This window comes from Suncus etruscus, chromosome 7 (assembly GCF_024139225.1).
Source record: "Suncus etruscus isolate mSunEtr1 chromosome 7, mSunEtr1.pri.cur, whole genome shotgun sequence".
NCBI classification, from domain to species: domain Eukaryota; kingdom Metazoa; phylum Chordata; class Mammalia; order Eulipotyphla; family Soricidae; genus Suncus; species Suncus etruscus.
In genome coordinates this window covers 121,526,235-121,552,278 of record NC_064854.1, presented here as the reverse complement: position 1 = coordinate 121,552,278, position 26,044 = coordinate 121,526,235, and the positions used below count along the sequence as shown (strand labels likewise).

At 50.9% G+C, this 26,044-nt stretch overlaps 3 protein-coding genes across 6 annotated transcripts in view; 1 reads left to right on the top strand and 2 right to left on the bottom strand.

Moving 5' to 3' along the window:
• Positions 1 to 911: 911 nt before the first annotated feature.
• Positions 912 to 23,616, top strand: SHISA5 (shisa family member 5). 4 transcript variants are annotated; one of them, XM_049777429.1, is made up of 6 exons: positions 912 to 1,061; positions 2,853 to 3,003; positions 12,909 to 12,992; positions 22,090 to 22,205; positions 22,358 to 22,570; positions 22,654 to 23,451. In XM_049777429.1, exons 1-6 carry the CDS (start codon positions 1,004 to 1,006, stop codon positions 22,731 to 22,733), a joined length of 702 nt encoding a protein of 233 aa, XP_049633386.1. In that variant the 5' UTR covers positions 912 to 1,003; the 3' UTR covers positions 22,734 to 23,451. The 4 variants fall into 4 exon arrangements, with proteins under 4 accessions (XP_049633386.1, XP_049633382.1, XP_049633383.1 ...); XM_049777425.1 differs by lacking the exons at positions 912 to 1,061; positions 2,853 to 3,003 and having other exon boundaries at positions 12,912 to 12,992; positions 22,654 to 22,765; positions 23,424 to 23,616; XM_049777426.1 differs by lacking the exons at positions 912 to 1,061; positions 2,853 to 3,003 and adding an exon at positions 23,452 to 23,616 and having other exon boundaries at positions 12,912 to 12,992; positions 22,654 to 22,775.
• Positions 23,617 to 23,981: 365 nt separating this feature from the next.
• TREX1 (three prime repair exonuclease 1) lies at positions 23,982 to 24,949 on the bottom strand. Its single transcript, XM_049777433.1, has one exon. The coding sequence runs from the start codon at positions 24,947 to 24,949 to the stop codon at positions 24,023 to 24,025; it is 927 nt and encodes a 308-aa protein (XP_049633390.1). The 3' UTR covers positions 23,982 to 24,022.
• Positions 24,950 to 25,565: 616 nt separating this feature from the next.
• Positions 25,566 to 26,044, bottom strand: part of ATRIP (ATR interacting protein) — a 31,283-nt gene continuing 30,804 nt past the window's right edge. The window contains exon 13 of the mRNA XM_049777441.1: positions 25,566 to 26,002. Coding sequence (XP_049633398.1) covers positions 25,935 to 26,002 — 68 coding nt within the window. The 3' untranslated portion in view covers positions 25,566 to 25,934. The remainder of the gene's footprint in view (positions 26,003 to 26,044) is intronic.

The window sequence follows — 26,044 nt, the reverse complement described above, 5'->3', positions numbered from 1 at the left end:
ATCACAGGATAGCCAGCAAGGGCCTCTGCCAAGGGGGAAGACAAAGATACCCTTCAGCCAATGCCCTGAGTCAGGAGGTGGCAGGAGTGAGTGCCCAGGACACTGCAGCCAACTCTGGCTCGAAGCTGGGATGACCTAACCAGTCAGTACTGGGGGCTTGGATGATTATGGGTGAGGGGTGTCCCTAAGAGGGGAGTGGGGGGCCTGGAGAGATAGCACAGCGGCGTTTGCCTTGCAAGCAGCCAATCCAGGACCAAAGGTGGTTGGTTCAAATCCCGGTGTCCCATATGGTCCCCCGTGCCTGCCAGGAGCTATTTCTGAGCAGACAGCCAGGAGTAACCCCTGAGCACCGCCAGGTGTGACCCAAAAACCAAAAACCAAAACAAAACAAAAAAAAAAACAAAGAAACAAACAAACAAAAAAACTATGGCCCGCAGGCCACATATTGTATTTGTATCTGTTTTGTTTTTTCATTGCAAAATAAGATACATGCAGTGTGCATAAGAACTCGTTCATCCAAAAAAAAAAAAAAAAGAACTCGTTCGTAAGTTTTGTTTTTACTATAGTCAGACCCTCCAATGGTCTGAGGGACAGTGAACTGGCCCCCTGTTGAAAAAGTTTGAGGACCCCTGGTCCAGAGGCTGGTCCTACTCCTGGGTGCATGAGGACCCCCCCCAGAGACCAGACCAGAGAGGGTCTGTGTCCGGGCTCCCTTAGTGCTGCCGGTGGGGTTTCTGGGGAGACTTTCAGAGATCCTGGCCAGGCGGGCACCAGTGAGGGGAGAGCGGAGGAGGCAACTTGGAGTCGACACCGGACGTGGCCAGGGAGGAGGCGTCCACCTTCCCCGCCCTCGTCCCCACCTCTCCCAACGGGGTTCCCGGAACGGGCGGGGCGGGGTGAGGAAGGGCCGGGCCTAGCGGGTCATTTAGGTTGCTTTGCCTCCAGACCCTGCTGCTTCCGTCCGTCGGTCTGTCCGTCCATCCGTCCGTCTGTCCGTCCAGCCATGGCCGGGCCGGGTCCTGTGCTGCTGCTGCTGCTGCTGTTGGCACCGCTGCCGGGGGGTGAGCTCCGAGTTGGGGGGTGCAAAGGGGCCAGGGAAGGGGGACACGGTGGCATTCAGGCCACCATGCTCAGCAACCCTGGGACTGCCCGACCCAGACCACCGAACCCCCTTCCACCATTACCGCCCTGCCTGCTAGAACCCTACTCCGACCCTCTTTGTTCTGGCCGGCTGGGTCCCCCCCACCCCCAGAGAGCTTGAATGGAGCACCCCCGTGGTGACCCCATCTGGGGCCTTTTTACCTTTGGGCTCCGGTGTCCCCTGGCCTCAGGGTGGGAGGTGATTTTTCTAAGGGTGGGGCTGGGAGCTGCCCCCCTCCCCCCCAACCCTTGCCTAGGGGCCTCCTGGGGAAGGGCCTGATGTTTTGAGGATCTGAGGGCTGGAATTAGGGAGTAAGCTGGAGGCCAGGCCGGGCAGGTCTGGGAGTTGCTCACCCAGAAAATCTGGGAGCTCCAGGTTTCTTTTAGTCTTGGGAGGGCTCCCTTTTCCTCCCCTGCTCCTTCCTCCTTCTCTGCTCCAGCTTAGAAGCCTGCCCTGGGCGGTCTGTGCAGGCTAGAGATGGGGTTACCTGCCTCCTTAGGCCTGCCTTGGGCCTACTGAGGGCTCAAAGCCACCTGCTTAGCTAGCCTAGGATGGGGTTCTTTCAAGAACGGTCCAGAGAGAAGCCATCCCCACTTTCCCAGCTTCCTCTTTTCTAGGTCATCCGGGTCCACCCAAGGCTCATGATGGACCCTGATGGACCTGGTGCAGACGCTCATTGCCCCCCAAGTCCTGACTAGGCTGAGTCCTCTCCAATGGCAGAATGTTCCAGGCTCTTCTGGTTCAGCACATGGCCCTTCTCACACATTCGTGTGGCCTCCACGCACTTGGTGTTCTGTTTGGGGGTGCCCGGGCAAACTCTGGGCTTCACCTACTCCTCTGCTGCTCAGCTATTCCAGACTCTGAGGAGACTTAGAGACATTAGTCTGTAGTGAATTCCCAGAATTTCCCAATCATCTAGTCATTCCAACCCCTGCCAGCACCTGGTGGTGGTGCTACCTTTCAATTTGGGAACAGCTAGGCTGGGGTGGATTCTGGAAGGATTGAGGGGCAGAAGGAAGTCCTGGAAGTCGACTAGAGGTGCAGAATAGGAAGCAGGAAAGAATAGGAGCAGAAAAGATAGGAGTGGGAAGTTGGGGTCACCATCAAGGTCATTGTAGTCTGGCTCCTCCTTTGTAGACTCTGGACTTGATCCTGTGGCAAGGGGCACCAGGTATGAGAGTGATGGACTATAGGGGATGGTCCAGTAATACAACCACTAATTGGGGCCAGAACGATAGCATAGCGGTAGTGAGTTTGCCTTGCACACAGCCAACCCCAGATGGACGGTGGTTCGATTCCCAACATCATATATGGTTCCCCGAACCTGCCAGGAATGACTTCTGAGTGCAGAGCCAGGAGTAATCCCTGAGCACTGCTGGGTGTGGCTCAAAAACAACAACAGCAAAAAACAAAACAAAACAAAACAAACAAAAATCCCTCCCCCAAACCAACCACTAATCAAGTTCATCTCCCAGCAAAGAGTATCTAGACTGGGAGCAGGGATGGGGGACACCATTATCACCTAGTGGGCTAGGCAAGACTAGTAAGGGTGGTTGTCAGAGGCGGCCATTGACTACAGGGCTCCCAGTCTGTCCACTTAGTTTGTCCCCTTGGGCCATGCTGGGACAAACACAACGTTGTGCTTGTGGCTAAGGGCTGGTGTGTGTTTGGGCCCCATGACCCTTGACAAACAAGTATATCTCTGCTGCAGCCCATAGTGAGTTTTGCATGACTTCCGGCGGAAATGGCTTCCTTGAATACTGTTCCTACTACTGCTGTGGCACCTGCAGTGACCAATACTGCTGCCAGGATAAGGCTCATCAAGCGCCGAGCCCAGAGAGCTGTGCATTGGAGAGCAACAGGTGGGTGGATGCGCAAAGAGAAAGAGCCCTGGCCTCAGCCTTGAAGGCTCTGATTTATCCAGCTGACCAAGCAGCCTGCTGTGCATTTCACTTCTCCCAGCATGTTCTCAGAGCGGGCATCTTGGCATGAGTACTTTTCAGGAAATGTCTGCACCCAGTGATCTGTGCAGGTACCATCTTGTGGGCCTGCCCACAGACCATAATTTGACTTTCAAGCGTGGCTTGTGGATTTAGACTTGGATATAGGTTATAGATGGTTTCATGAGGAGCCAGAGAGATAGTAGGGTACAGAAGGTAGAGCATTTGCCTTGCACATCTTTTGTTTGTTTGCTTGTTTGTTTGTTTTTTGGGCCACACCTGGTGATGCTCAGGGGTTACTCCTGGCTCTGCACTCAGAAATCACTCCTGGCTTGGGGGACCATATGGGATGCTGGGGGATCAAACTGTGGCCCCTCCTAGGTTAGCACATGCAAGGCAAAGGCCCTATCGCTTGTGCCATCGCTCTGCCAAAAACGAACAAACCAACCAACCTAACCACTAATCAAATTTATCTCCCAGCAAAGAATATCTGAACTGGGGGCAGTTGCAGTTGTTTTGTTCTTTGGGGCCACACCCGGTGACACTCTGGGGTTACTCCTGGCTATGTGCTCAGAAATTGCTCCTGGCTTGGGGGACCATATGGGACTCCAGGGGATCGAATTGCAGTCAGTCCTAGGTCAGCTGCATGCAAGGCAAACGCCCTACTGCTGCTTCACCACTTTGGCCCCGCTTTTTTTTTAAATTTGGGGTCATACCTGGCCACACTTGGGGATCAGGGGGCTACTTTTGATCCTGTGTTCAGGGGTCACTCCTGGTGATGCCCATATGCAGTACCCAAAACCACATATAGTTTTGTCCAAAGTACCTCTCTCCAAAAAAAATTTTTTTTTTTTGGTTTTTGGGCCACACCCGGCATTGCTCAGGGGTTCCTCCTGGCTCTACGCTCAGAAATCGCTCCTGGCAGGCTCAAAGTGGGGACCATATGGGATGCCGGATTTGAACCAATGACCTTCTGCATGAAAGGCAAACGCCTTACCTCCATGCTATCTCTTTGGCCCCGTCCTCAAAGGATTTATTTATTTATTTATTTATTTATTTATTTATTTATTTATTTATTTATTTATTTTTGGTGTTTTGGGTCACACCCAGCGGTGCTCAGGAGTTACTCCTGGCTGTCTGCTCAGAAATAGCTCCTGGCAGGCACGGGGGACCATATGGGACACCGGGATTCGAACCAACCACCTTTGGTCCTGGATCGGCTGCTTGCAAGGCAAACGCCGCTGTGCTATCTCTCCGGGCCCATCCAGAAATATATTTTGAACACAGTTTTTGGAGCAAATGCCCTACTGCTATGCTTGCTCCAGCCCCTTGGAGAGAAATTTATATATTAAGTGTTTGATTTCCTTTTCATTTGTTTGTTTTGTGGTCCACGCATGGGTGTGCTCTCGGTTTACTCCTGGTTCTGCTTTAGGTTCTCTCCTAGAGGGACTCAAAGATCTGTATAAGGTGCTGCTCAGACTGCTGTATGAAAGTCAAGTGCCTTAAAACCCCCTGCATTATCTCTCTTGATCTTAGGTGCTTAAATTTCTTAAAAATAAAAATAGTCTGCCGGAGAGTTAGCATGGAGGTAAGGCGTTTGCCTTGCATGCAGAAGGACAGTGGTTCAAATCCCGGCAACCCATGTGGTCCCCTGAGCCTGCCAGGAGTGATTTCTGAGCGTAGAGCCAGGAGGAACCCCTGAGCGCTGCCGGGTACGACCCAAAAAATAAAATAAAATAAAATAAAAAATAGTCTGATGCCGGAGTGATAGCACAGCGGTAGGGCATTTGCAGTGCACGCAGCCGATCCAGGATGGATGTTGGTTCAAATCCCGGCATCCCATATGGTCCCCAAGCCTGCCAGGAGTGATTTCTGAGTGCAGAGCTAGGAGGAACCCCTGAGCACCGCCGGATGTGAACCCCAAAATAAAACAAAACGAAACAAAACAAAAAACTTTGGGGCCGGAGTGATAGCAGAACAGTAGGGCATTTGCCTTGCACATGGCTGACCCGGGATGGACCCGTGTTTGATACCTGGCATCCTGTATGGTCCCTGAGTCTGTCAGGAGCAATTTCTGAGTGCAGAGACAGGAGGAACCCCTGAGTGCTGTCAGGTAAGGTGTAGCCCAAAAATCAAAACAAACAAACAAAAAATAGTCTGTTTGACTAGAAAGACTATGCGGGGTCTAAGGTGCTGGCCTTGCAGGACTCTGGCTTAATCCCCAGTAATGCTTCTGGTCATCCAAGCACCACCAGAAGCCCAGAGCCAGGAATAGCCCCTGAGCAAGATGTATTTGGGGGAGGGGCTCCTAAAAAATGCTCAGGGGGCCTGGGATCACTCCCACTGATAATCAGTCAACTGTGCCTGATGGTTAAGTGCTAGGGCTTGGGATACGGTGCTGTTTGGGCACTGGGTTGCTAAGGAAGATCAGGGAAACTCCTGGAAGGTTCAGAACCTTGAGGGTTATACCCAGAGATACTTGGGAGTAGGGCCATGCAGTGCCGAGAGGTTTTTTTTGGACTTGGTGGTGCTCAGGGTTTAGACTTGACTCTGAGCCTGGGATCATTTCTAGGAGAGCTCAGGAGTCTATATGGGACACTGGGTCAAACATGTATGCAAGAGCCTTACTTGCTGTTCTAGCATTCTGGCCCTTGCGTGCTTTACTGTTTTCGGGATATTGAACCTAGACTCATGCACATAAGACATGTCCTTTGCTGCTGAGCCACATCTCTGGCTTGATTTTGGGAGATGAACTGGGATCACATGCATGCTATTTCACTCCCCATGTGCTATTTCACTCCCCAAGGACTGTATTATATATACTTTATTATTATTATTATTATTTTGTTTTTGTTTTTGGGTCATACCCGGCAGCGCTCAAGGGTTACTCCTGGCTCTATGCTCAGAAATCGCCCCTGGCAGACACAGGGGACCATATGGGACACCGGGAATCAGACCACCGTCCTTCTGCATGAAAGGCAAACACCTTACCTCCATGCTATCTCTCCGGCCCCACTTTCTTCTCCTCCTCCTCTCCTCCTCCTCCTCCTCCTCCTCCTCCTCCTCCTCTTCCTCGTCCTCTTCCTCTTCCTCTTCTTCCTCCTCCTCCTCCCCCCTCCTCCTCCCCCCTCCTCCTCCCCCCTCCTCCTCCCCCCTCCTCCTCCCCCCTCCTCCTCCCCCCTCCTCCTCCCCCCCCTCCTCCCCCCCCCCTCCTCCTCCTTCTTTTTTTTTTTTTTTTTTTTTTTGGTTTTGGGGCCACACCCGGCGGTGCTCAGGTTACTCCTGGCTGTCTGCTCAGAAATAGCTTCTGGCAGGCACGGGGGACCATATGGGACACCGGGATTCGAACCAACCACCTTTGGTCCTGGATCGGCTGCTTGCAAGGCAAATGCTGCTGTGCTATCTCTCTGGGCCCCTTCTTTTTCTTCTTCTTCTTCCTCCTCCTCCTCCTCCTCCTTCTTCGTTCTTCTTCTTATTTTGGTTTTTGGGTCACACCTGTCAGTTTTCAGGGCTTACTCCTGGCTCTGTGCTCAGAAATCACTCCTGGAAAGCTCAGGGGACAATATGGGATGCAGGGGATCAAACCCGAGTTTGTGCTGGGTTGTCTGCATGCAAGGCAAATGCCCTACCCTGTGCTAGCACTCAGCCCATATTACTATTATTGTTGTTGTTATTATTTTTTACTTTGGTTTTGTTTTGGGGTCATACCCAATTCAGTGATGCTCAGGACTTCCTCCTAGTGTGCATTGGGACCATTTGCAATGCCAGGGAGCAAACTAAGATCAGGAGATGGAGCGATAGCACAGTGGTAAGGCTTTGGCCTTGCACGCGACTGACCCAGGATGGACCTGGGTTCGATTTCAGCGTCCCTATGGTCTCCTGAGCCAGGACTGATTTCAAAGCACATAGCCAGGAGTAACTCCTGAGTGTCAACAGATGTGGCCGAACCCCTTCTCCCCCGAAAAAAAGCAAATTAAGGTTAGCTGTGTGCAAGACATGCACCTTTATCCTATATACCATCTCTCTGGCCCAAGTATTTTTTTAGTTCAGTCACTTTTTTGTTTTGTTTTGTTTTTGTTTTTTTTTTTGGGTCACACCCGGCGGTGCTCAGGGGTTACTCCTGGCTGTCTGCTCAGAAATAGCTCCTGGCAGGCACGGGGGACCATATGGGACACCGGGATTCGAACCAACAAACTTTGGTCCTGGATCGGCTGCTTGCAAGGCACACGCAGCTGTGCTATCTCTCTGGGTCCAGTTCAGTCACTTTTCTCTGGACTTTCCTTATTTTTTTCTTTATACTTTGTTTTTTAATTTTTTTTGGGGGGGGGGTCACACCTGGCTGCACTCAGGGATTACTCCTGGCTCTATACTCAGAAATCGCTCCTGGCAGGCTGGGGGTGGGGGACCATATGGGATGCCAGGATTTTTGAACCACAGTCCCTCTTCATACAAGACAAATGCCTTACCTCCATGCTATCTCTCCAGCCCTCTTTTTTTTTTTGGTTGAAGTTATCCTCTATTGATTGCCTCATTTTATGAGCCTCATTAGGACTGTTGCTTCTTCAGGTCAGCTGATAGTTTTATTATTGCTCTGTTGCAATACTTGAGGGACTAAATGGGGTCCTGGGTATCAAAGCCAGCTCAGCTGTTTCCAGGCAAGTGTCTTTGCTGCTATACTCTCTCTCCCACTCTCTGACTGCTTTAAAGATTTTTATCTTTGGAGATGAGAGATAATTCAGTGGGAGATAGTACAATGCCAGTCATGTGCCTGATCTTGGTTCATTGATTACCCAAGCACCGTTGGATATAGCCCTAGAGATCCTTGAACACTATTAGGATTGACCCTGGAGGTCCTACACTACCATTGGGATGTTCCTGGAATTCCCAACACTGCAGGGTTTGAGCAATACCAATACCTCAGGCTGTTGTGTAGAACCGCTGTCTTGATTAACAGAGCATCATAGGTGGGGTATCCTGACTTCCAAATGCCTCTTGGAAGGCCCTTGAACTTTTTGGGGTGGCCACAGCTGGCGGTACTTAGGGCTTGCTCTTGGATCTACGCCTAGAGATCACTCTTGGTGGGCTCAGGGGATCAAACTGGGTCAGTTGTATTCAAGGCAAGAGTCCTACCCGTTGTACTATGTCACTTCTGGTTTTAAAAATTATATATTTTCAAAAAAATTATATATTTGCATGTATATTTTAATAATTTTAATTTAGTTTCTTGGTTTTTTTTTTTTTTTTTTTTCGGGCCACACCCGGCGGTGCTCATGGGTTAGTCCTGGCTGTCTGCTCAGAAATAGCTCCTGGCAGGCACGGGGGACCATATGGGACACCGGGATTCGAACCAACCACCTTTGGTCCTGGATCGGCTGCTTGCAAGACAAATGCTGCTGTGCTATCTCTCCGTGTCCTAATTTATTGTTCTTGATGTGGTTTTCTCTAAATTCATGCTACTTAGAATTCCCAGTACTCCTTGAAAACATTACTTATTTTATTTCTAATCAGTTAAAAAACATTTTTTGGGGCCGGAGTGATAGCACAGCCAACCCAGGATGGACCCTGGTTCAATTCCCGGCATCCCATAAGGTCCCTTGAGCCTACCAGGGGCGATTTCTGAGCTTAGAGTCAGGAGAAACCTCTGATCGATGCTGAGTGTGACCAAAAAAAAAAAAAAAAAGAACCCAAAACCCCAAAAAACCCACATTTTTAGGAGGCTGGAGCAATAGTGCAGCAGGTAGAGCATTTTCCTACTAGGGTTTGATCCCTGGCATCCCATTTGGTCTCGAGCCTGCCAGGAGCGATTTCCGAGTGCAGAGCCAGGAGTAACCCTTGAGTGCCACTGAGTGTGGCCCAGAAACCAAACCAAACCAAACCAAAAAAAAAAAAACAAAACGGTTTTAGCCATTATAATTAAAATATTTTTTGTTTTTGTTTTTGCATCATACCCAGTGGTGCTCAGGGGTTACTTCTGGCTCTGTGTTCAGAAATCACTCCTGGCAGGCTCTAGGGATCATGCGAGATGCTGGGAATTGAACCCAGGTTGGTCCCTGGTCGGTCATGTGCAAAGGCAAACACCCTATGGCGTGCTATCTCTCTGGCCTTCATTTTAAAATTTTCTCTTGTGGTGCTGAGGCTCAAAAGTCACCTGATTGCAAGCCCTGAGCTTTACTACTTCACCTGACTAGTTATACTTCTGAGACCTTACATAAAATCTGTTCCATATTTCACCTATAGCTTCTGTATTTAAGTTTACCTTTTGTTTTTGTTTTTTTTTTTTTGGGTCACATCTGGTGGCACTCAAGAGTTACTCGGGCTCTGCACTTAGAAATTGACCCTGGCAGGCTTGGGGGAACATATGGAATATTGAGAATTGAACCACCATCCATCCTTGGTTGGCTGCGTGCAAAGCAAATGCCCTACCACTGTGCTATCTCCCTGGACCCTACCATTTTTATTTTTGTGACTGGGATTTAATTAACATATATTTATTTGAACATATGTCAGATTCATTAATTCTGTCCTAGATGTAGCTTAACTTCTGTAAACAAATCCAATAAATTACTTACTTGTTGTTATTCTTAGTTCAAGGGCTCTTCAAATTTATTTCTTCTCCCTTTTTTTTTTTTTTTTGGTTTTTGGGCCACACCCAGCGGTGCTCAAGGGTTACTCCCGGCTGTCTGCTCAGAAACAGCTCCTGGCAGGCACAGGGGACCATATAGGACACCGGGATTCGAACCAACCACCTTAGGTCCTGGATCGGCTGCTTGCAAGGCAAGCTATCTGTCTATTTCTCCGGGTCCCCTTCTTTCTCTTGCTTATTATTCTCCTCTTTCCCTCCCTCCCTCCCTTTGATTTTGTAGTGTCAGGGATTAAGTCTAGTGTAAAAAAGTACTTGCTTTGCAAGCATGATGCCTCGAGTTGAATCTCTAGTGCTACCCATATATGCTCAGTATTCAGTCTTCTGTGCTGTAGTTAGAGGGTTCCCTGAGCCCCTTCAGTGTGAGCTCAGCCTACAGAGCTCTATATTTGTTGATTTGGTTTGTTTTTTGGGCTACACTCAGAAGTACTCAGGGCTTTCTCCTGGTACTGCATTCAGGTATCACTCCTGTCCTGGCTCAGGGGATTCTGTAGGGTGCTGAGGATCGAATCCAGGTCAGTCACGTGTGCAAGGCAAACACCCTATTCTCTGTATTATCATTCCAGCTCCAGCACAATTTTTGAAAATTTTTTAAAATTGCACTCAGGGGTTACTCCTGGCTCTGCATTCCTGGCAGGCTTGGGGAACCATATGGGATGCTGGGAATTGAACTCAGGTCTGTCTCAGTGGCAACACAGCCACTCTACTGCTGTGCTATCTTTCCGGGCTCCATTTTTTAAATTTTATTCAAAGCATTGTGATTCATAGTTGAGTTTTAGACATGCAATATTTCATCACCAGACTCACTACTAGTGTCAAACTCCCTTCACCATTGTTCTCAGAGTTTATCCCATGCCGCCACTCCACCCCAGCACAATTTTTTGTTTGTTTGTTTGTTTGTTTTGGGGCCACACTGGGCAGCACTCGGGTTACTCCTGGCTATGCGCTCAAAAAATTGCTTCTGGTTTGGGAGGACCATATGGGATGCTGGGAATTGAACCCAGGATTGTCCAGGTTGGCCTCATTCAAAGCAAATGCCCTAACGCTGTGCTATCTTCTGTTGGTGGAGCTACATCTCTACCCCAGTTTCAAAAAACATCTTTCTGACCCCTATTTGGGGTGGAGGTTTGGGTCACACCCAGTCACACTCAGGGATTACTCCTGGCTATGCGCTCAGAAATCACTCCTGGCTTGGGGGACCAAATGGGACGCCAGGGATCGAACCCAGATCCATCCTGGGTCAGCCCCGTGCAAGGCATATGCCTTACTACTGTGCTATCGCTCGGGCCCCTCTGGACCCTGTTTTAAGCATTTTGTTTGTTAGCTTGTGGTGAAAACTGAACCCAAGGCTGTCTTTCTACTCTTGAGCCACATCCTCTGTCATTGTCTATCTCTCCATCTCTCTCTTCTTCCTCTCTCCACCTCTCTGATAACTGTTATTTTCAATTCTTTTTTTTGTTTTTGTTTTTGTTTTTTTTGTTTTTTGTTTTTTTTGGGCCACACCAGGCAGCAGCACTCAGGGATTACTCCTGGCTCTGTGCCCAGAAATTGCTCCTGGCAGGCTCAGGGGGCTATATGGAATGTCGGGGATCAAACCTGGGTCCGTCCCGAGACAGCCATGTGCAGGGCAAAGGCCCTACTGCTATGTTGTCGCTCCGGCACCTGTTATTTTCAGTTCTATTGTTTGTTATTAACCTTTATTGTTGTAGTGATCTGAGTTGCTCACTTGTTGGGCTCTGGTGCTTCCATTTTTCAGCTGTGCTGCTCTTGGCGCTCACCTATACCAGGGTACCATGCTCACACTCGAAGGTTTGCACTCGTTGAGTAGTTGTTGTGAAGCTTGCATATGTGCTTTCCTGGGCTTGCTTGCTTGCTTGCTTTATTTATTTATTTATTTATTTATTTATTTATTTATTTATTTATTTATTTATGTTTAGACTTAGGGGCACACCTAGCAGTTCTCAGGACTTACTCGTGGCCCTGAGTTCCGGGATCATTCTTAGTGGTGCTTGGGGGACCGTTTGTCCTGTTGGAGATCAAATTCAGGCCAGGCATACAAATTACGGTTGTGGTGCTTACCAGGTTCACTCACATAAGTGCTTACTGGAGTTTCACTTCCTGCCTGTGGCACATGCATGTTCCCCCCCCCACACACTTTTTTTTGGTGATTTTTTTGTGTGTGTGGGCCACACCCAACAGTGTGCTTGCACACTCCTAGTTGTGATGCAGTTGAGAGTTGCTTATGGTGCAGGGAATCCTTGGCTCAAACAACAGATTTGTTAGAATTGTGGTCAGCACATGTGAGGCACAGGAGAGTTGAACTCAGGACCAAACTCTTGCAAGGAAGTTGTTTTCAACCGCTGAGCGATTCCTATGGGCCCCTTTTCAAATCTTGTTTTTTGTTTTTTGGGTCACACCCGGTAGCGCTCAGGGGTTACTCCTGGCTCTACGCTCAGAAATCGCCCCCCAGCAGGCACAGGGGACCATATGGGATGCCGGGATTCGAACCACTGACCTTCTGCATGCAAGGCAAACACCCTACCTTCATGCTATCTCTCCGGCCCCCTTTTCAAATCTTTTGAGCATTGTTTGGAGGCATCGTATATAGTCTGACTGGATCTTGGGGGCCGGGAAAGTGGCGCTAGAGGTAAGGTGTCTGCCTTGCAAGCGCTAGCGTAGGACGGACCGCGGTTCGATCCCCCGGCATCCCATATGGCCCCCCCAAGCCAGGGGCGATTTCTGAGCGCATAGCCAGGAGTAACCCCTGAGCGTCAAATGGGTGTGGCCCAAAAACCAAAAAAAAAAAAAGAAATATAGTCTGACTGGATCAATTTCCCATGAACACTTGAGAAAAATGTCTTGGTTATCTGTTCTCAGGAGCTAGAACAGGCAGTAAGGGGTTGATTTTTTGTTGTTCAAATTTTTTGTTTGGAGCTTGGGGCCATTCCTGGAGGTGCTCAGAGGCTTTGTTCTCATGGTTTACTCCTGACAGTGCTTGGGGGACTGTAGAAGTTATTTTGGGGTTTGAACTGGTTTGTCTGCATGCAAGGCAAGTGCTTTCCTCCTTGCACTGTCTCTTCGGTCCCCAGGGTTGAGTTTTGGGCTTGTTCTATATGTACCAGGGATAGTGTTTTGAGCTGGGTGTTGGGTGGGGCTTAGGGGTTAACTGAGATTCTTTTCTTTGCAGTGTGGCTGATGCTGTGAACATTGAGCCGAGGGAGCAACTGGGTACAGCACTGAAATTCAGCATGGATAGTGACCCTATGCCAGGGTAAATGAAACCTGCAGCCTGGCTGCTTCAGTGGTAGAGGGGACGGAGCCTCCAATGGCTAGTGAAGGCAGGGCTTTAGGGACTAGGATGGGGCCTCAGGAAGCTAACAAACATGCCTGATCCCAAGGCCTTTGCTCCTTATTTTGGGAAGTCCATGTCCTGATTTTTGAGCAGGATGAGGGGGACTGGTTTAAGGTGAACAATTAAAGGTTGAGGGGTGCAAATCTGATTTGGTGTCTTTTTTTTTTTTTTTTTTTGATTTTTGGGTCACACCCGGCGGTGCTCAGGGGTTACTCCTGGCTGTCTGCTCAGAAATAGCTCCTGGCAGGCACGGGGGACCATATGGGACACCGGGATTCGAACCAACCACCTTTGGTCCTGGATCGGCTGCTTGCAAGGCAAACACCGCTGTGCTATCTCTCCGGGCCCTGATTTGGTGTCTTGAGATCGGTTTCTAGTGGTGGTATTAGAAGCCAGTCCTTTGGTGTGGGGGGTAGAGACCTTCCTATACCAATGAAAATGCACCTCAGTTCTACAGTTTGGGAGCTCTGTCTCTCCAAGACTTCCCTCTACTTCATAGGCCTCGGCTTTCTTTTCTTTTTCTTTTCTTTTTTTTTTTTTTGATATTTATTTCAGTTGGAAGGAAGGAGGGAGAGAGGGAGGGAGGGAGGAAGGAAGGAAGGAAGGAAGGAAGGAAGGAAGGAAGGAAGGAAGGAAGGAAGGAAGGAAGGAAGGAAGGGAGGGAAGGAGGGAAGGAAGGGAAGGAGGGAAGGATCGGGAGGGAGGGAGGAAGGAAGGAGGGAAGGAAGGAAGGAAGGAGGGAGGAAGGAAGGAGGGAAGAAGGAAGGCGGGAAGAAGGAAGGAGGGAAGAAGGAAGAAGGGAAGGAGGAAGGAAGGAGGGAGGGAGGGAGGAAAGAAGGAAGGAAGGGAAGGAGGGAGGGAGGAAGGAAGGAAGGAAGGGAAGGAGGGAAGGAGGGAGGGAGGAAGGAAGGAAGGGAAGGAGAGAGGGAGGAAGGAAGGAAGGAAAGGAAGGAGGGAGGGAGGGAGGAAGGAAGGAAGAGGGAGGGAGGAAGGAGGGAAGGAAGGAAGGAGGAAGGAAGGAGGGAAGGAGGGAGGGAGGGAGGAGAAAACAACAACAAAAAAAAACAGTTTAAAGAAAGGTGTTGGGGTGGGGAGGAAGAAGATAGGACATTGGTGGTGGGAAGGTGGAACTGGTGAAGAGAAGTGCCTCGGCTTTCTTGTTCTCCTTCCTGACTGGCTTTGAGTAGAGGTTCTGCCATCCTGTCCTCAGTCAGTGACTCACAAAACTCCGGAAACACAGTAGATGCTCCTTTCGTTACAAAGGAACTGAGGAAGGGAGGAAGATGATTGCAGAAACTGAGCATATGCTTTGCATTTGGGAGTTCTGGGTACTCCTAGTACCGGGCGCTCCCCTTCCACTTTTCCACAGAGCCAACAATTGCATCCAAACAAACAGTAAAACAGAAAGAGAGGAAACAGTTGGGTGGAAAAGATACACAGGGATGGTAAGAAGACTTAGTTTTGTTTTGTTTTTTAATTTTTATTTTCTTTAGTTTTGGGGTCCCACCCGGCAGCACTCAAGGGCTACTTCTGGCTCTAGGCTCAGAAATCATTGCTCCTGGCAGGCTCGGGGGACCATATGGGATGCCGGGATTCGAACTGCCGTCCTTCTGCATACAAGGCAAAAGCCCTACCTCCATGCTATCTCTCTGGTCTCAAGACTTAGCTTTTGTAGCCTCTCCAAATTTTTGTCTCCCCAAATTTTTGTGCATACCCACCCAGAAGAGTTGTCTCCTTTGGAGTTTTTGGTTTGGGGCCACACACAGCAGTGTTTAGGGTTTACTCCAGCCCTGCACGCATATTACTTCATGTGGGGATTTGGGGACCATATGGGATGCTGGGGATCACATTCAGATTAGTCACATGCAAGGCAGGCTCCCTTACTATTTACTGTACTATAACTCCAGCCTTCCTTCAAGGTTTTTTTGTTGGATGCTTTATTGTGTAGGCACAGCTGATTAATTCATTTGCCACTCGCTGTTGAATTTAAACTTTTAGTCCCCCCCCCAAAAAAAAAATAAAAGAGGGACCGGGGAGATAGCATGGAGGTAAGGCATTTGCCTTGCATGTAGAAGTATGGCGGTTCAAATCCCGGCATCCCATATGGTCCTCCAAGCCTGCCAGGAGCGATTTCTGAGCATAGAGCCAGGAGTAACCCCTGAGCGTTGAAAGGTGTGACCCAAAAATCAAAACCAAAAAAACAAGAAAAAACTTTAGTTCCTCTCTTGACCTACTTGTGCCACTGGAGGTTCCTATTCCTGATTGGTTCAATGGCTACTGGCATAGAGTTACTTGTTAACGTAACAAGAGACATCTTGGTGACTCTACTCTTGTGCAATTCTGAGGCTTCTGGTGAGCTGGGAACTGTGGGTAAAGAGTAAATATTAGTAGGAAATCTATTTTGGTCATCTGAAGGAAAATAGACATTTCCCCCTGGTAATCACTACCACAGGACCCACACTCACTTGAATGATAGGGTGGCATGAGATTGGGGTGTGGTGTGGTGTGGTGTGGTGTGGTGTGGTGTGGTGGTGGCAGCGGAGATGAGGACAGGAGGTCAGACCTGAGTGTCAGTGAGATGGAGGATGGGAGGGGAGAGGTGAAGGGCGGTTGATGAGTCCTGAGTGTTTACAATGCACAGTCCCCGTGGACAAGTGGATGCTTAGTCTCCAAGCCCATGTGTGGGATCTGGGTGCTGATCCTGCCCCCTCCTGCCCTGTGTATCTGGTAGGGTGTGGGAACCTATAGGAAACTTGGGTTGGGGCTGAAGAGATAGCATGGAAGTATGCATGCAGAAGGACGGTGGTTCGAATCCCGGCATCCCATAGAGTCCCCCGAGCCTGCCAGGAGCGATTTCTTGAGTGTAGAACCAGGAGGAACCCCTGAGCGCTGCCAGGTGTGACCCAAAAACCAAAAAAAAAAAGAAAAAAAAAGGAAACCTGGGGAGATGGAAGAAGTAGACTTGAGCCTTCTTTTTTTTTTTTTTTTTTTTTTTTTTTTTGTGGCTTTTGGGTCACACCCGGCAGTGCTCAGGGGTTACTTCTGGCTCCATGCTCAGAAATTGCTCCTGGCAGGCACAGGGGACCATATGGGACGCCGGGATTTGAACCGATGACCTTCTGCATGAAAGGCAAACGCCCTACCTCCATGCTATCTCTCCGGCCCCAACTTGAGCCTTCTTAATGCTCAGGCAGGGCCTCCTAATTCCTCTCTGCTAGTTGAGCCTGAAGCAGGGCTACTCATACATTGCAATATCCAAGGATCCTCCTCTTTGCCTCTAGGGACAGTCCTTTGCTGTATTCCACAGAAGTTGCTCAGATCCAGTGTGGGGGTCTGAAGGCAACCCAGGCCTCATCCTTAGGCTGGGGGCACCATGATGGCTTCAGGGCAGTGCTGGGTGTGGTGGTGTTTCAGGGTGACCACTCTGGCCTCTCCCTGGAGGCGGGCAAGGCATGAGGGCAGCCAGTGACAGAGGCTGGGCTGCCGAAAAGGGCCTATAGGATGGCCTACTAGGAAGGGGCCAGAGGGAGTGCTGTGTGGTAGGGCATGTCCTGTTCTCTGCCTTGCAAAGGGGCAGACTTGTGCTGTTCCAGGGTGTCGTGCGAGAGTGGGTGTAAGCTGGAGAGGGGGTGTGGGGTGCATTGTGGTGTATGTGTGCTCCTGTGTGTGATGTCGTTGCATATGCATGTCTTTGTGCCTTGCGTGATGTGTGGGCGTGAAATGTATGTGTGAGATCCAGGATGGCCCTGTAGCGTCATTGAGTGTGCATATATGTGTGTGTGTGTTTATGTGTGGTTGCCCTGTAATTGTGTTTCATTGTGTGTGAGTGTAAGGTGTGTGTATGCTAATATGTGTGATGGCCCTATAGTGTTATGTAGGGGTTAGTGTGTGTGTGTGTGTGTGTGTGTGTGTATGTGTGTTCCTTGATTCCTGGGGCAGTGCAGGAGGAGGCCTATGGGATGTTTATGTGTGGCTTCCACACAGAAAGGCTACCATGACCTTGGCAAGATCATTCAGAAGAGTGTTGGATGAGTGAGTTAGTGTGTGTGGTGAGGCGAGTTTAGATTCAGTAGGGACGATGAGGGGCAAGAGAGGCAGGAGCTGGGGGATATGGGTGACGTGGCAGGAGGTTTCCGCCATGATGCAGTGGGAATAGGGAAATAGAGGAAATGCAGGTTTGGACCCCCCTGGAGTGGGCAGAGGAGAGAGGTGGCCTCTCTGGACTTATTACAACAGACTGGGGCCCTCCTGGGGTGTGGCCGGAGGAGTGACACACTGTGTATTGCAGACACCCGATCTGGCTCTGCCCCCAGGTCCTCAACCAATCTGGCTGAAGTCCAAGCAGAGACTTACCTGCTTTGGGAAGGTTTCAGGCTGGCAAAGCAGGTAGAGGGAGGGTAGAGTGACCAGGCAGTTAGACCAGCTGTGAATGCCCTCAGGTGACCACCACCCCTGCTCTGGAAGATGGCCTTCCCAACAGGCATCTGTGTGCTGCCCTCCTGGCCATGAGCATTATAGGTCATTTGGGTCCTTGTCATGCGGGGAAAGGGCAGATGTGCTGTGCTGGCCTCTGCAGGAAAGGCGGGGCACAGGCGCCCTCAGCCCCCGTGGGTGGTTCAGCTCCCTGCAGTTTTTTCCTGGTCTGAACCTGAGACAGGAGTCTTCCAGCCCCATCAGGCATTCCCTGCTCTCCTAGAGGGTTCTCCAGAGACTCTGCCCTCCCATTGGACTCTGAGTGAGTCCAGAGGGGAGGGGGAACTCCCAGGATTGCATTTCTACAGGGCCTCAGGTTTGATTGTTCTCCTGCAGCTGCCCCAAGAGGTCCTGTGGGAGTTTATTCAAACTCAGGGATTTAGTGAATATCTTCCCTGGGCCATGTGGAGAGCTGTAATAGGTGCTTGGGGCCAGATGACAATTAAATTCTGGGAGAGCATTTATCATAGAACCTTGCTTACCTTGTCATTGTGTGTGTGTGTGTGTGTGTGTGTGTGTGTGTGTGTGTGCGCACGTGTGCGCACGTGCGCGTGCATGAGCATGCTCAGGGATTTCTTTTTTCTTTTTTAAGCCAGTCAAATTGAGCAGTGGGGGGGGCTATATACCAACTTTTGTGATACGTTAATAAGTTATGATAAATCACTGCCATGGGACCAGCCCTTTTTTTAAATTTTTTTAATTTTTGGGCCACATCCCGTGGCGCCCAGAGGTTACTCCTGGCAGGTTTGGGGGACTGCTTCGGACCTTTTATCCTGATAAGACAAAAGTGCCTAAGCAAACCTAAGTGGGTTCATTTTCCCACTGGGAATCAAGCGGAAGCACGAAGCGGGCAAATATGAAATATGAAATATGAAATAAATGAGACCACACAGAATTACATGGTGAAAACAAGAGGGAGAGGCCAGAGAGAGGCTTTATTCCTTAAATTGGGCCTTTATAGACGGATTTTTTTGGGCGTAGCCAGGGAGAAAGGAAAAGGGGATAAACCAATGAGATCAGAGCTAAAATTAGCATATGAAGAGACAGGTAAAGAGAAACCAGATACCTTTAAGGAAATGGGGGGAGAGAGAGAGAGAGAGATCACAAAGAGAGCTCAGCAGGAGACTTTTGGCGGGCTTTTGGCACTGTATTTTCTTTGTTAGAAAGAAATACTGAGGCCTGATTTCTAATAATGGTCAAAAATAAAGAGAGAGATAGGCACAGCCACGTTTAGAATTATAGCCAAACAATCCACACAAGGGTTAACTGATTTGACTACTCTAAGCGGGCCTTTTTGGCAAATAATTCTTTTTCAGGAGTGCACTACACCTAAGAAGGCTAAGAAGCACTTCTGAGTGGGGTGTAACAGGGGACCATATGGGACGCTGAGATTTGAACCAATATAGGTCTTGGTCGGTTGTTTGCAAGGCAAATGCCCTACCATTGTGCTATCTCCAGCCCCTATGCTCAGGAATTTCTCCCATTGGTATTGAGCGGACCATGTGATGCCCAGAAAGGACCCTGGGCAAAGTGTACACCCAGCCTATTGAAGCGGCACCTGTCCCCCAGAAGTGAAGTGTTTTTTTTTTTTTTTTTTTTTGGCCACACTCGGTGATCCTCAGAGGGTTACTCCTGGCTATGCGCTCAGAAATCACTCCTAGCTTAGGGGACCATATGGGACGCTGGGGGATCGAACCACAGTCAGTTCTAGGCTAGCGCAAGCAAGGCAAATGCCCTAATGGTTGTGAAGTTTGAAGCTGAGGTCTTTAGTGGAGTGGGAGCGATAGGGAGTGGGGTTGGGGTGGAAGAGATGGTGGACTCAAGTCTTGGGCCAAAGTTCTCCTTGTGCTTTTCAGAGTTGAAAGGAGATGGTGGCTGTAGCACTGTGAGGATGGGAGTCCCAGAGCACACAAGGAGTTTGGTTTTATTTAGAATTTTTGGTTTTATGATTTTTTTGGTGGGGGGAGGCCCCACCTGGCAGTGTTCAGGGCTTACTCCCGGTTCTGCACTCAGGGATCACTCCTGGAGAGGCTTGAGAGTCAGTGTGGGATACTGGGGACCAACCCTCGTCACCTAGTACAAGGCAAGCCCCGCTTTGCTGTACTAACTCTGTGCCCCTTAGTTAATATTCTTTTTGGGGGTCACACCCGGTGGCACTCCTGGCTCTGTACTCAGAAATCGCTCCTGGCTGACTCAGGGGACCATCTGGGATGCCGGGATTTGAGCCACCGTGCAAGGCAAACACCCTACCGCTATGCTATCTCTCCAGCCCCATAGTCAATACTTTTTTTTATTTTTTTATTTAGTTTTTTTGTTTGTTTGTTTTTGGGCCACACCCGGCGGTGCTCAGGGGTTACTCCTGGCTGTCTGCTCAGAAATAGCTTCTGGCAGGCACGGGGGACCATATGGGACACCAGGACACCGGGATTCGAACCAACCACCTTTGATCCTGGATCGGCTGCTTGCAAGGCAAACGTGGCTGTGCTATCTCTCCAGGCCCCCGTCAATAGTTTTTTAAATAAAGACGAACAGTCACTTGATTGTAAGTGCACTATCAGGGGAGGCAAACCTGATTTGTTATCATTGACTGTCAATAGTAGTACACACTTTGCAGAAAAGTATAGACAACACATGTGGTTTGGTGAGGAAGCTTGAAGCCACATTCCCCATAGGATCCCCCCCAGAGTTCCAGAGCCACTGTGGGCTCTTGAGCAAGAAACTCTTAAGAGCAGCCGGTGTAAGGGTGACTGTGTGGCTTGGAGCTTGCTCTGGTGGGAGCTGGGGATGTGGGGGTGGATGATGCCTGGTGGGACCCAGAGGGGATCTTGGGAAGCTGTAGGACCTCTGCTCAGCTTTGAGTGCTGAGCAGGAAGGCCCAGGGCTCCAAAACCCCAGATTCAGACCCTGAGTAGCTCTCCCTGCTACTAGGAGCAGCCAAGTGGGGAGGCCTGGGAGCTGCCGGGCCTGTCTGTGTCTTTAAGAGGGCCCTTGTGCTTGTCTTTCCTGCCGCTGACGGCAAGAGGAAGGCGGACCAGGGGCGGGCCTAGGAGAGTCGCTTTCTTTTTCCCCTAAAGGGGAGGAGATCTGAAATTCAACCGAGGAAGTGGGGATTGCGAGAGGCCCCCGAGTGAAGCTAACATGGGGTGAGCTTGATAAGCGTGTGGGTGTGTCGTTGTGTATGCGCGCTGGCTCACGGGACTATGGATGGTCCTTTAGCTTGTCATTAGGATGTGTGTCTGTGTGTGTGTGATGTCATTGGATATGCATGCCTTTGTGCCTGGTGTGACGTGTATGTCTGTGAGATCTGGGATGGCCCTGTAGTGTCTTTGAGTGTCTTTGTGTGTGGTTGCCCTGTAATTGTGTTTCATTGTATGTGAGCGCAAGGGTGTGTGCATGTTAATGTATGTGTGATGACACAATAGTTTATGTAGGGGTGTGTGTGTGTGTGTGTGTGTGTGTGTGTGTGTGTGTGTGTGTGTGTGTGTGTGTGTGTGGTGTGTTCCTTGATTCCTGGAACCAGCTGGGAAAAGGCTGTGCGGGAGCCCTACTGAGCAGGAGGGCGGGCCCCCTGATTTTGTCTCTGGCTATACCTGAGGCTCCTGGGAAAGCCTCCTGAGTTTGGAGTCGTCCCCTCCTGCTTTGATTTTTAGGTGGCGCTGCCCATTTTGAGCCTCGAGGTGGAAGCAAAGGCAGGGCAGGCCAGGCCCAGCCTTTGCTCCAGCTGTTTTGGCTTTTTTTCATGACTTCCTGTGCTGGCTACAGTTAAGCGTTTGTCTTCAGTAGACTTGGCTTGGCCCCTGGAGATGGAAGGCAAGCGTGGGACTCTGTCTTCACAAGTTAATTTTGGTGACCTTTCCTGGCTAGGGTCTGCTTACTCACAGGGCAAGTCACGCCATGGTGTCCCAAACCAGCAGACCCACATCAAGCTTATCCCTGTCATTCATCTGGCACACACCTGGCAGCCTACTGGGATTCCAGGGATGTGTGTGGACACTTGGCCTACTGCCGGCACCCAGGGTCAACAGTCTTGCCCTGGTACAGAGGTTGTCCATGCAGGGCCGTCATCCCATGCTTCTTTTCTCTTTATTGAGTTGCCATATGGACCTTAGATCTTCTGGCATCTTCACCATCTTCACCTCCTCTGCTTCTCAAGTTATCCTGCCTTCAACCTCTGCTTCCTCCCTAGGCTCCACAAACTAGTCTGTTTCACTCTCCACTGGCTCGTGATCTGTGTGTTCTATGACCATCTGCTGATCAGCTAGTGGGGTGGGCAAGATGTCTTGTCAGGGAGCAGAGGGCAGATGCTAGAATTCCTGTCCGAGCTCCTGAGGGTAAAGTGGAAGAGGCCAACTTCCAGCAAGATAGATGCATTACAGACTCCCCAAGCCCCATTACACCTCAGAGGAAGTGGGCTTACAGCAGCATGCAGTCTGGAAGCTGAACCGAGTCCCCTTCTGGCCAGCAGGCTAGCCCTGGGAGTGGGTGGGCTGTGGCCCCTGGGTCAGGGTACATGACCCCAGGTTGTGATCTGGTTTTCTTGCAGTTTCGGGGCAACAGTTGCTATCGGCCTGTCCATCTTTGTGCTCTCCGTGGTCACCATCATTATTTGCTTTACCTGTTCCTGCTGCTGTTTGTACAAGATGTGCCGCAGACCACCACGTCGTAAGCTTACCCACCCCCCACTCTTGTGTAGACCCCCACCTTGTGTCAACCCAATTTTTGGGGCTTACGGGGAGCTGCTTAAGGCCCCAGGTTGGGTTCAGCTAGAGGGAGCTGGTGAGACAGAATCCTGACTGTGCTTCTCTTCGCAGCGGTGGTAACTACGACCACGTCTACCACGGTGGTGCACGCTCCGTACCCGCAGCCTCCGAGCGTGCCACCCAGCTATCCTGGACCAACCTATCAGGGATACCACCCCATGCCCCCCCAGCCAGGGATGCCAGCAGCACCCTATCCTACGCAGTACCCACCACCCTACCCTGCCCAACCCATGGGCCCTCCGGCCTACCACGAGACATTGAGTGGTGAGTATGACTGCCATCTCCATCATCACCGGTCCCCTGCAGCTGCCAGGGGGCCTCCAGCCACTCCATGTCTTCTCTTTTAGGAGGAGCAGCCATGCCCTACCATGCCAGCCAGCCTCCTTACAACCCAGCCTACATGGACCCACCGAAGGCCTGCCCCTGAACACACCCTCTATCTCTGGCTGCCTCTGATGTGTGTGAGTGTGTGAATGGGAATGCAGACACGGTTCTGTTGATGTGTGGGTGTGGATGTTGTTTGTACACAGGCTTTTTATAATGCTGACGTGGTGGTGAGCGGTCCTCGCCAGAGATGCTGGGACAAGCTTTATTCTCTCCCTCAACGTTAATCTTCTTGAAATCACAAGAATCCAAGAATGGAATGGGGGCTCTTTTTCAGACCATCCCTGGGAGACCAGAGGGCCATGTTAAGTGAGTCACACAGGTCTTTGTGGAAACATACGTGTGCTTTCCTTTGGGCAGACTGCCATGGTCTTGAGGCCACGAAGAGCCAGAGCCACAATGCAGGCAAGTGGATAAGGCTTGTGGCTCAGAAGTGGGGTTTTAGTCATTGCAAGTGGGAGTGCCCAGGCTCCTGGGCCTTGTGCTGCACCTCGTGAGGGCAGGCAGCATCCTGGCATCAAAGCACCTCAGGCAGAGCCTCACCTACATATATTAACTGTTTGCCCGGGTTGTCCCTGCCTCCTCCGAGACTGCCGAGGAACTATGTTCATCCACAGGTCACTCTTACTGGTGCCAGTCCGTGATAGGTGGACAGGTGGCCTCCGTCCACTCCACCTCTGCACTCAGGTGTCCACCCTGCAGTGTTTTTTTTTTTTTTTCGTTTTACTTTTAGCCAAATATTATGCCTTATCCGTTTCAAGAGGTGTGAAAATTTCACTGGGCTGAAACCAAGGGGATACCAATGGCCCAGTGAAGACACCATCTGATGCTCATCATTCCCTACTTCCCCAACAACAGCGTCATCAAGTGTCCAGCTTCTGTGCCTGTTGCCCGTCTGGACAGTGGGCTCCCTATATCAAGGGGCACGGGGACCAGAGGTGGAGGGGGTTTTGGGTGGCAGCTCTGGCCCGAACTTCAATTGTGTTCCGGTCTCTCTGATCATTCTCACCAGATCTTTTTAGCTTTGTACTGTTCATGTGTTTCTGTGTCTTGTTTATAATAAAGGCAAACTTTTGGAACTGCTGCCTTCTTTTCCTCTGTTAGTGCTGGCGCTAGATATTAGGCCTGGTTCCATTCCACTGGCACCTGGCTATCTGTAACAACTCTTGCCTCTTTTGGGGGTTAGGTGCTTGACTGTCCTGCTCGGGAGTCCATGCCACCTTCTATGTCTGTCTACTCTTAAGTGGAACAGAAGCCCAGGTGGCTATAAAGAGGGGCGGAGACAAGTGAATCAGTGCAGTGGGTCTTTATTAGGCAGATACCCTTCCTGGCCTACTGCCCAGGGGTAGCCAGGGATAGCCCATACAGTGTGGCTATTGCCAGGGTCAGGAAGGCCAGCAGGCTTAGTGGGACTAGCAGGCCATCCTTGGGTGGAGCTCCAGGGCCCTGCACCGCAGGAGGGGCATTGGGCTGCCTGCCTCCCCTAAGGTTGGGATTGGGGTCCCTGACTCTTCTCAGGGATGTGGGCACTACAGCAGTATACGGCCTTGGATTGGAATCAGCCAAGGTGGGGACCACCTCATACATTGGCTTGACAGTGCTGAAGGGTTTGGCATGAACATCCACCCATCGCAGCAGGGCCTGTGGCTGCCACTGACAGATGCTGAGCAGGGCTAACACGTCCCCTTCAGCCGTATGTGAGTCTGGTGGTTCCTGCCCATACAGGCGTGTGTAAATGCTGCCCAAGCTGTAGCTCTTCCTCGGTCCGTGCTCTGAAGGCCTGCCTGCTTGTTCCAGGGCCTTCAGGGCTGTGATGCTGTCTACACAGAAGGCGTCGTCCAGAACACTGGAAAGGCCCAGAGTAGCCAGCTCTGCTTGGAGCAGGGGAAAGTCATATCGATCCCCGTTGTGTGCCACGAGGCACCAGGGCTGTGGCTGGCGCTGCAGAAAAGCCTGGAGCATGTTGGCCAGGTTGGTATCGAAGAGTTGACGCCCATGTGCTGCTAGCAAATCTGTGTTCAGCCCAGTGATCTCGCTGGCTGCAGGGTTACAGGCTTTCCCGGGAGCCACACACAGGGAGAGCTTGTCCACCACACGCGGGGGTGGGGGCACTGTGGGAGGTGGCCCCCGAGGAGTGGGTGGGCTCTCCAGAGCACATCTGTGGATGGCCAGCAGGCACAACTCTGTAACCTTGGGCTGGGAGAAGGGTAGGCCAGTGGCCTCCAGGTCCAAGAAGATGAGGGTCTGTATGGGGGCCATGGTCGAGCCAGATACGTGCTGCTGAGCCTGGGGAGAAGCATGGGTAGGGAGTGGGTACGAGTGCCCCAGCAGCAGGACCTAGGAAGGGTGGGGAGGGGCAGGACTGGGAGCAGCACATTTCTGGCCTTCCCCACGGTCATGCTTGGGAGCTCCACAGTTCGTTTTCAGGGCAGGAAGCCCGAGAGGGTGGGGTAGCTTCCTTCATGGGCCAGCACACAATCCTGGGAGGTGGGGCTCCTCCCTGGTGCCTATCTAGTCCTGGGGTGTCTTTCCCATTGTGTCCCATCCCGCCAGGGGGCAGGGGTCGTCACTTACCTACAAGCAGCAGCACGGACTCTGGACGCACATTTTCCGGCTGGCTCTTGCAGCTGGCAGCAGTGGCGGGAAGTGAAACTCAGCCTGAGCCCGCCCAGAGGTTGGCCTCGGCAGGGCCTGCCTACTTCGTCAGCTGCCATCCTCCTGTCCCCTCCCTTTCCCACACGCCCCACCCCATGGTGTCCAGCAGCCTGTACACTGCATTTCAGGCCCTTCTGCTTCCCATCGGAGAGGAAGCCAGAGAAGGACCCAGGCAGCATGCCCACGTGTGAGAGAACAGCGGAATCTGAGACCTGAATATCCTAATATGGTCTTTTAGAACCCACATTTGGTCCCCATGTTCCCAGGACTCTCCAGTGTAGGCCTCAGTGAAGAGCAGGCTGCCTCCTTTCTCGCCACACAAGGTTTCTTCCTATGGCCTGGGCCCAAAGCAATGACTCAGGACAATTCACAGGCAGGGCATGGCTTCTGTCTGAAGGCTGACTCGTTGCCATGGGGACAGGAAGGAGGACGCCAGCCTTCTCAAGTCCTGTCTTGCTCCATCCCTCCCACTGGGCTGACACAGACCAGACTCAGGAAACACAAGCAGCACTGCTTTTAATCAACTGACGAGGTGAGAAAGCGATGGTGCTGCCGCCACCGCCACCGTGTGGTCCAAAGTTCACTGGCCTCAGTTACAGTCCATCTCATGGTCGTCCACATCAGGTTCAGCAGCACACAGGTCCTCCAGGGCTGCCTCTGAGTGAGAGGAGTCAATGGTGAAAAGCCCATGCCCACGGA

Excerpts from the sequence above, each read along its gene's own strand:
- SHISA5 (XM_049777429.1), top strand. The coding sequence starts at position 1,004 with ATGGCCGGGCCGGGTCCTGTGCTGCTGCTGCTGCTGCTGTTGGCACCG. Across the intron at positions 1,062-2,852 it reads GTTGGCACCGCTGCCGGGGG|CCCATAGTGAGTTTTGCATG; the intron begins GTGAGCTCCGAG and ends TCTCTGCTGCAG. Across the intron at positions 22,206-22,357 it reads GATGTGCCGCAGACCACCAC|CGGTGGTAACTACGACCACG; the intron begins GTCGTAAGCTTA and ends TTCTCTTCGCAG.
- TREX1 (XM_049777433.1), bottom strand. The coding sequence starts at position 24,949 with ATGGCCCCCATACAGACCCTCATCTTCTTGGACCTGGAGGCCACTGGC.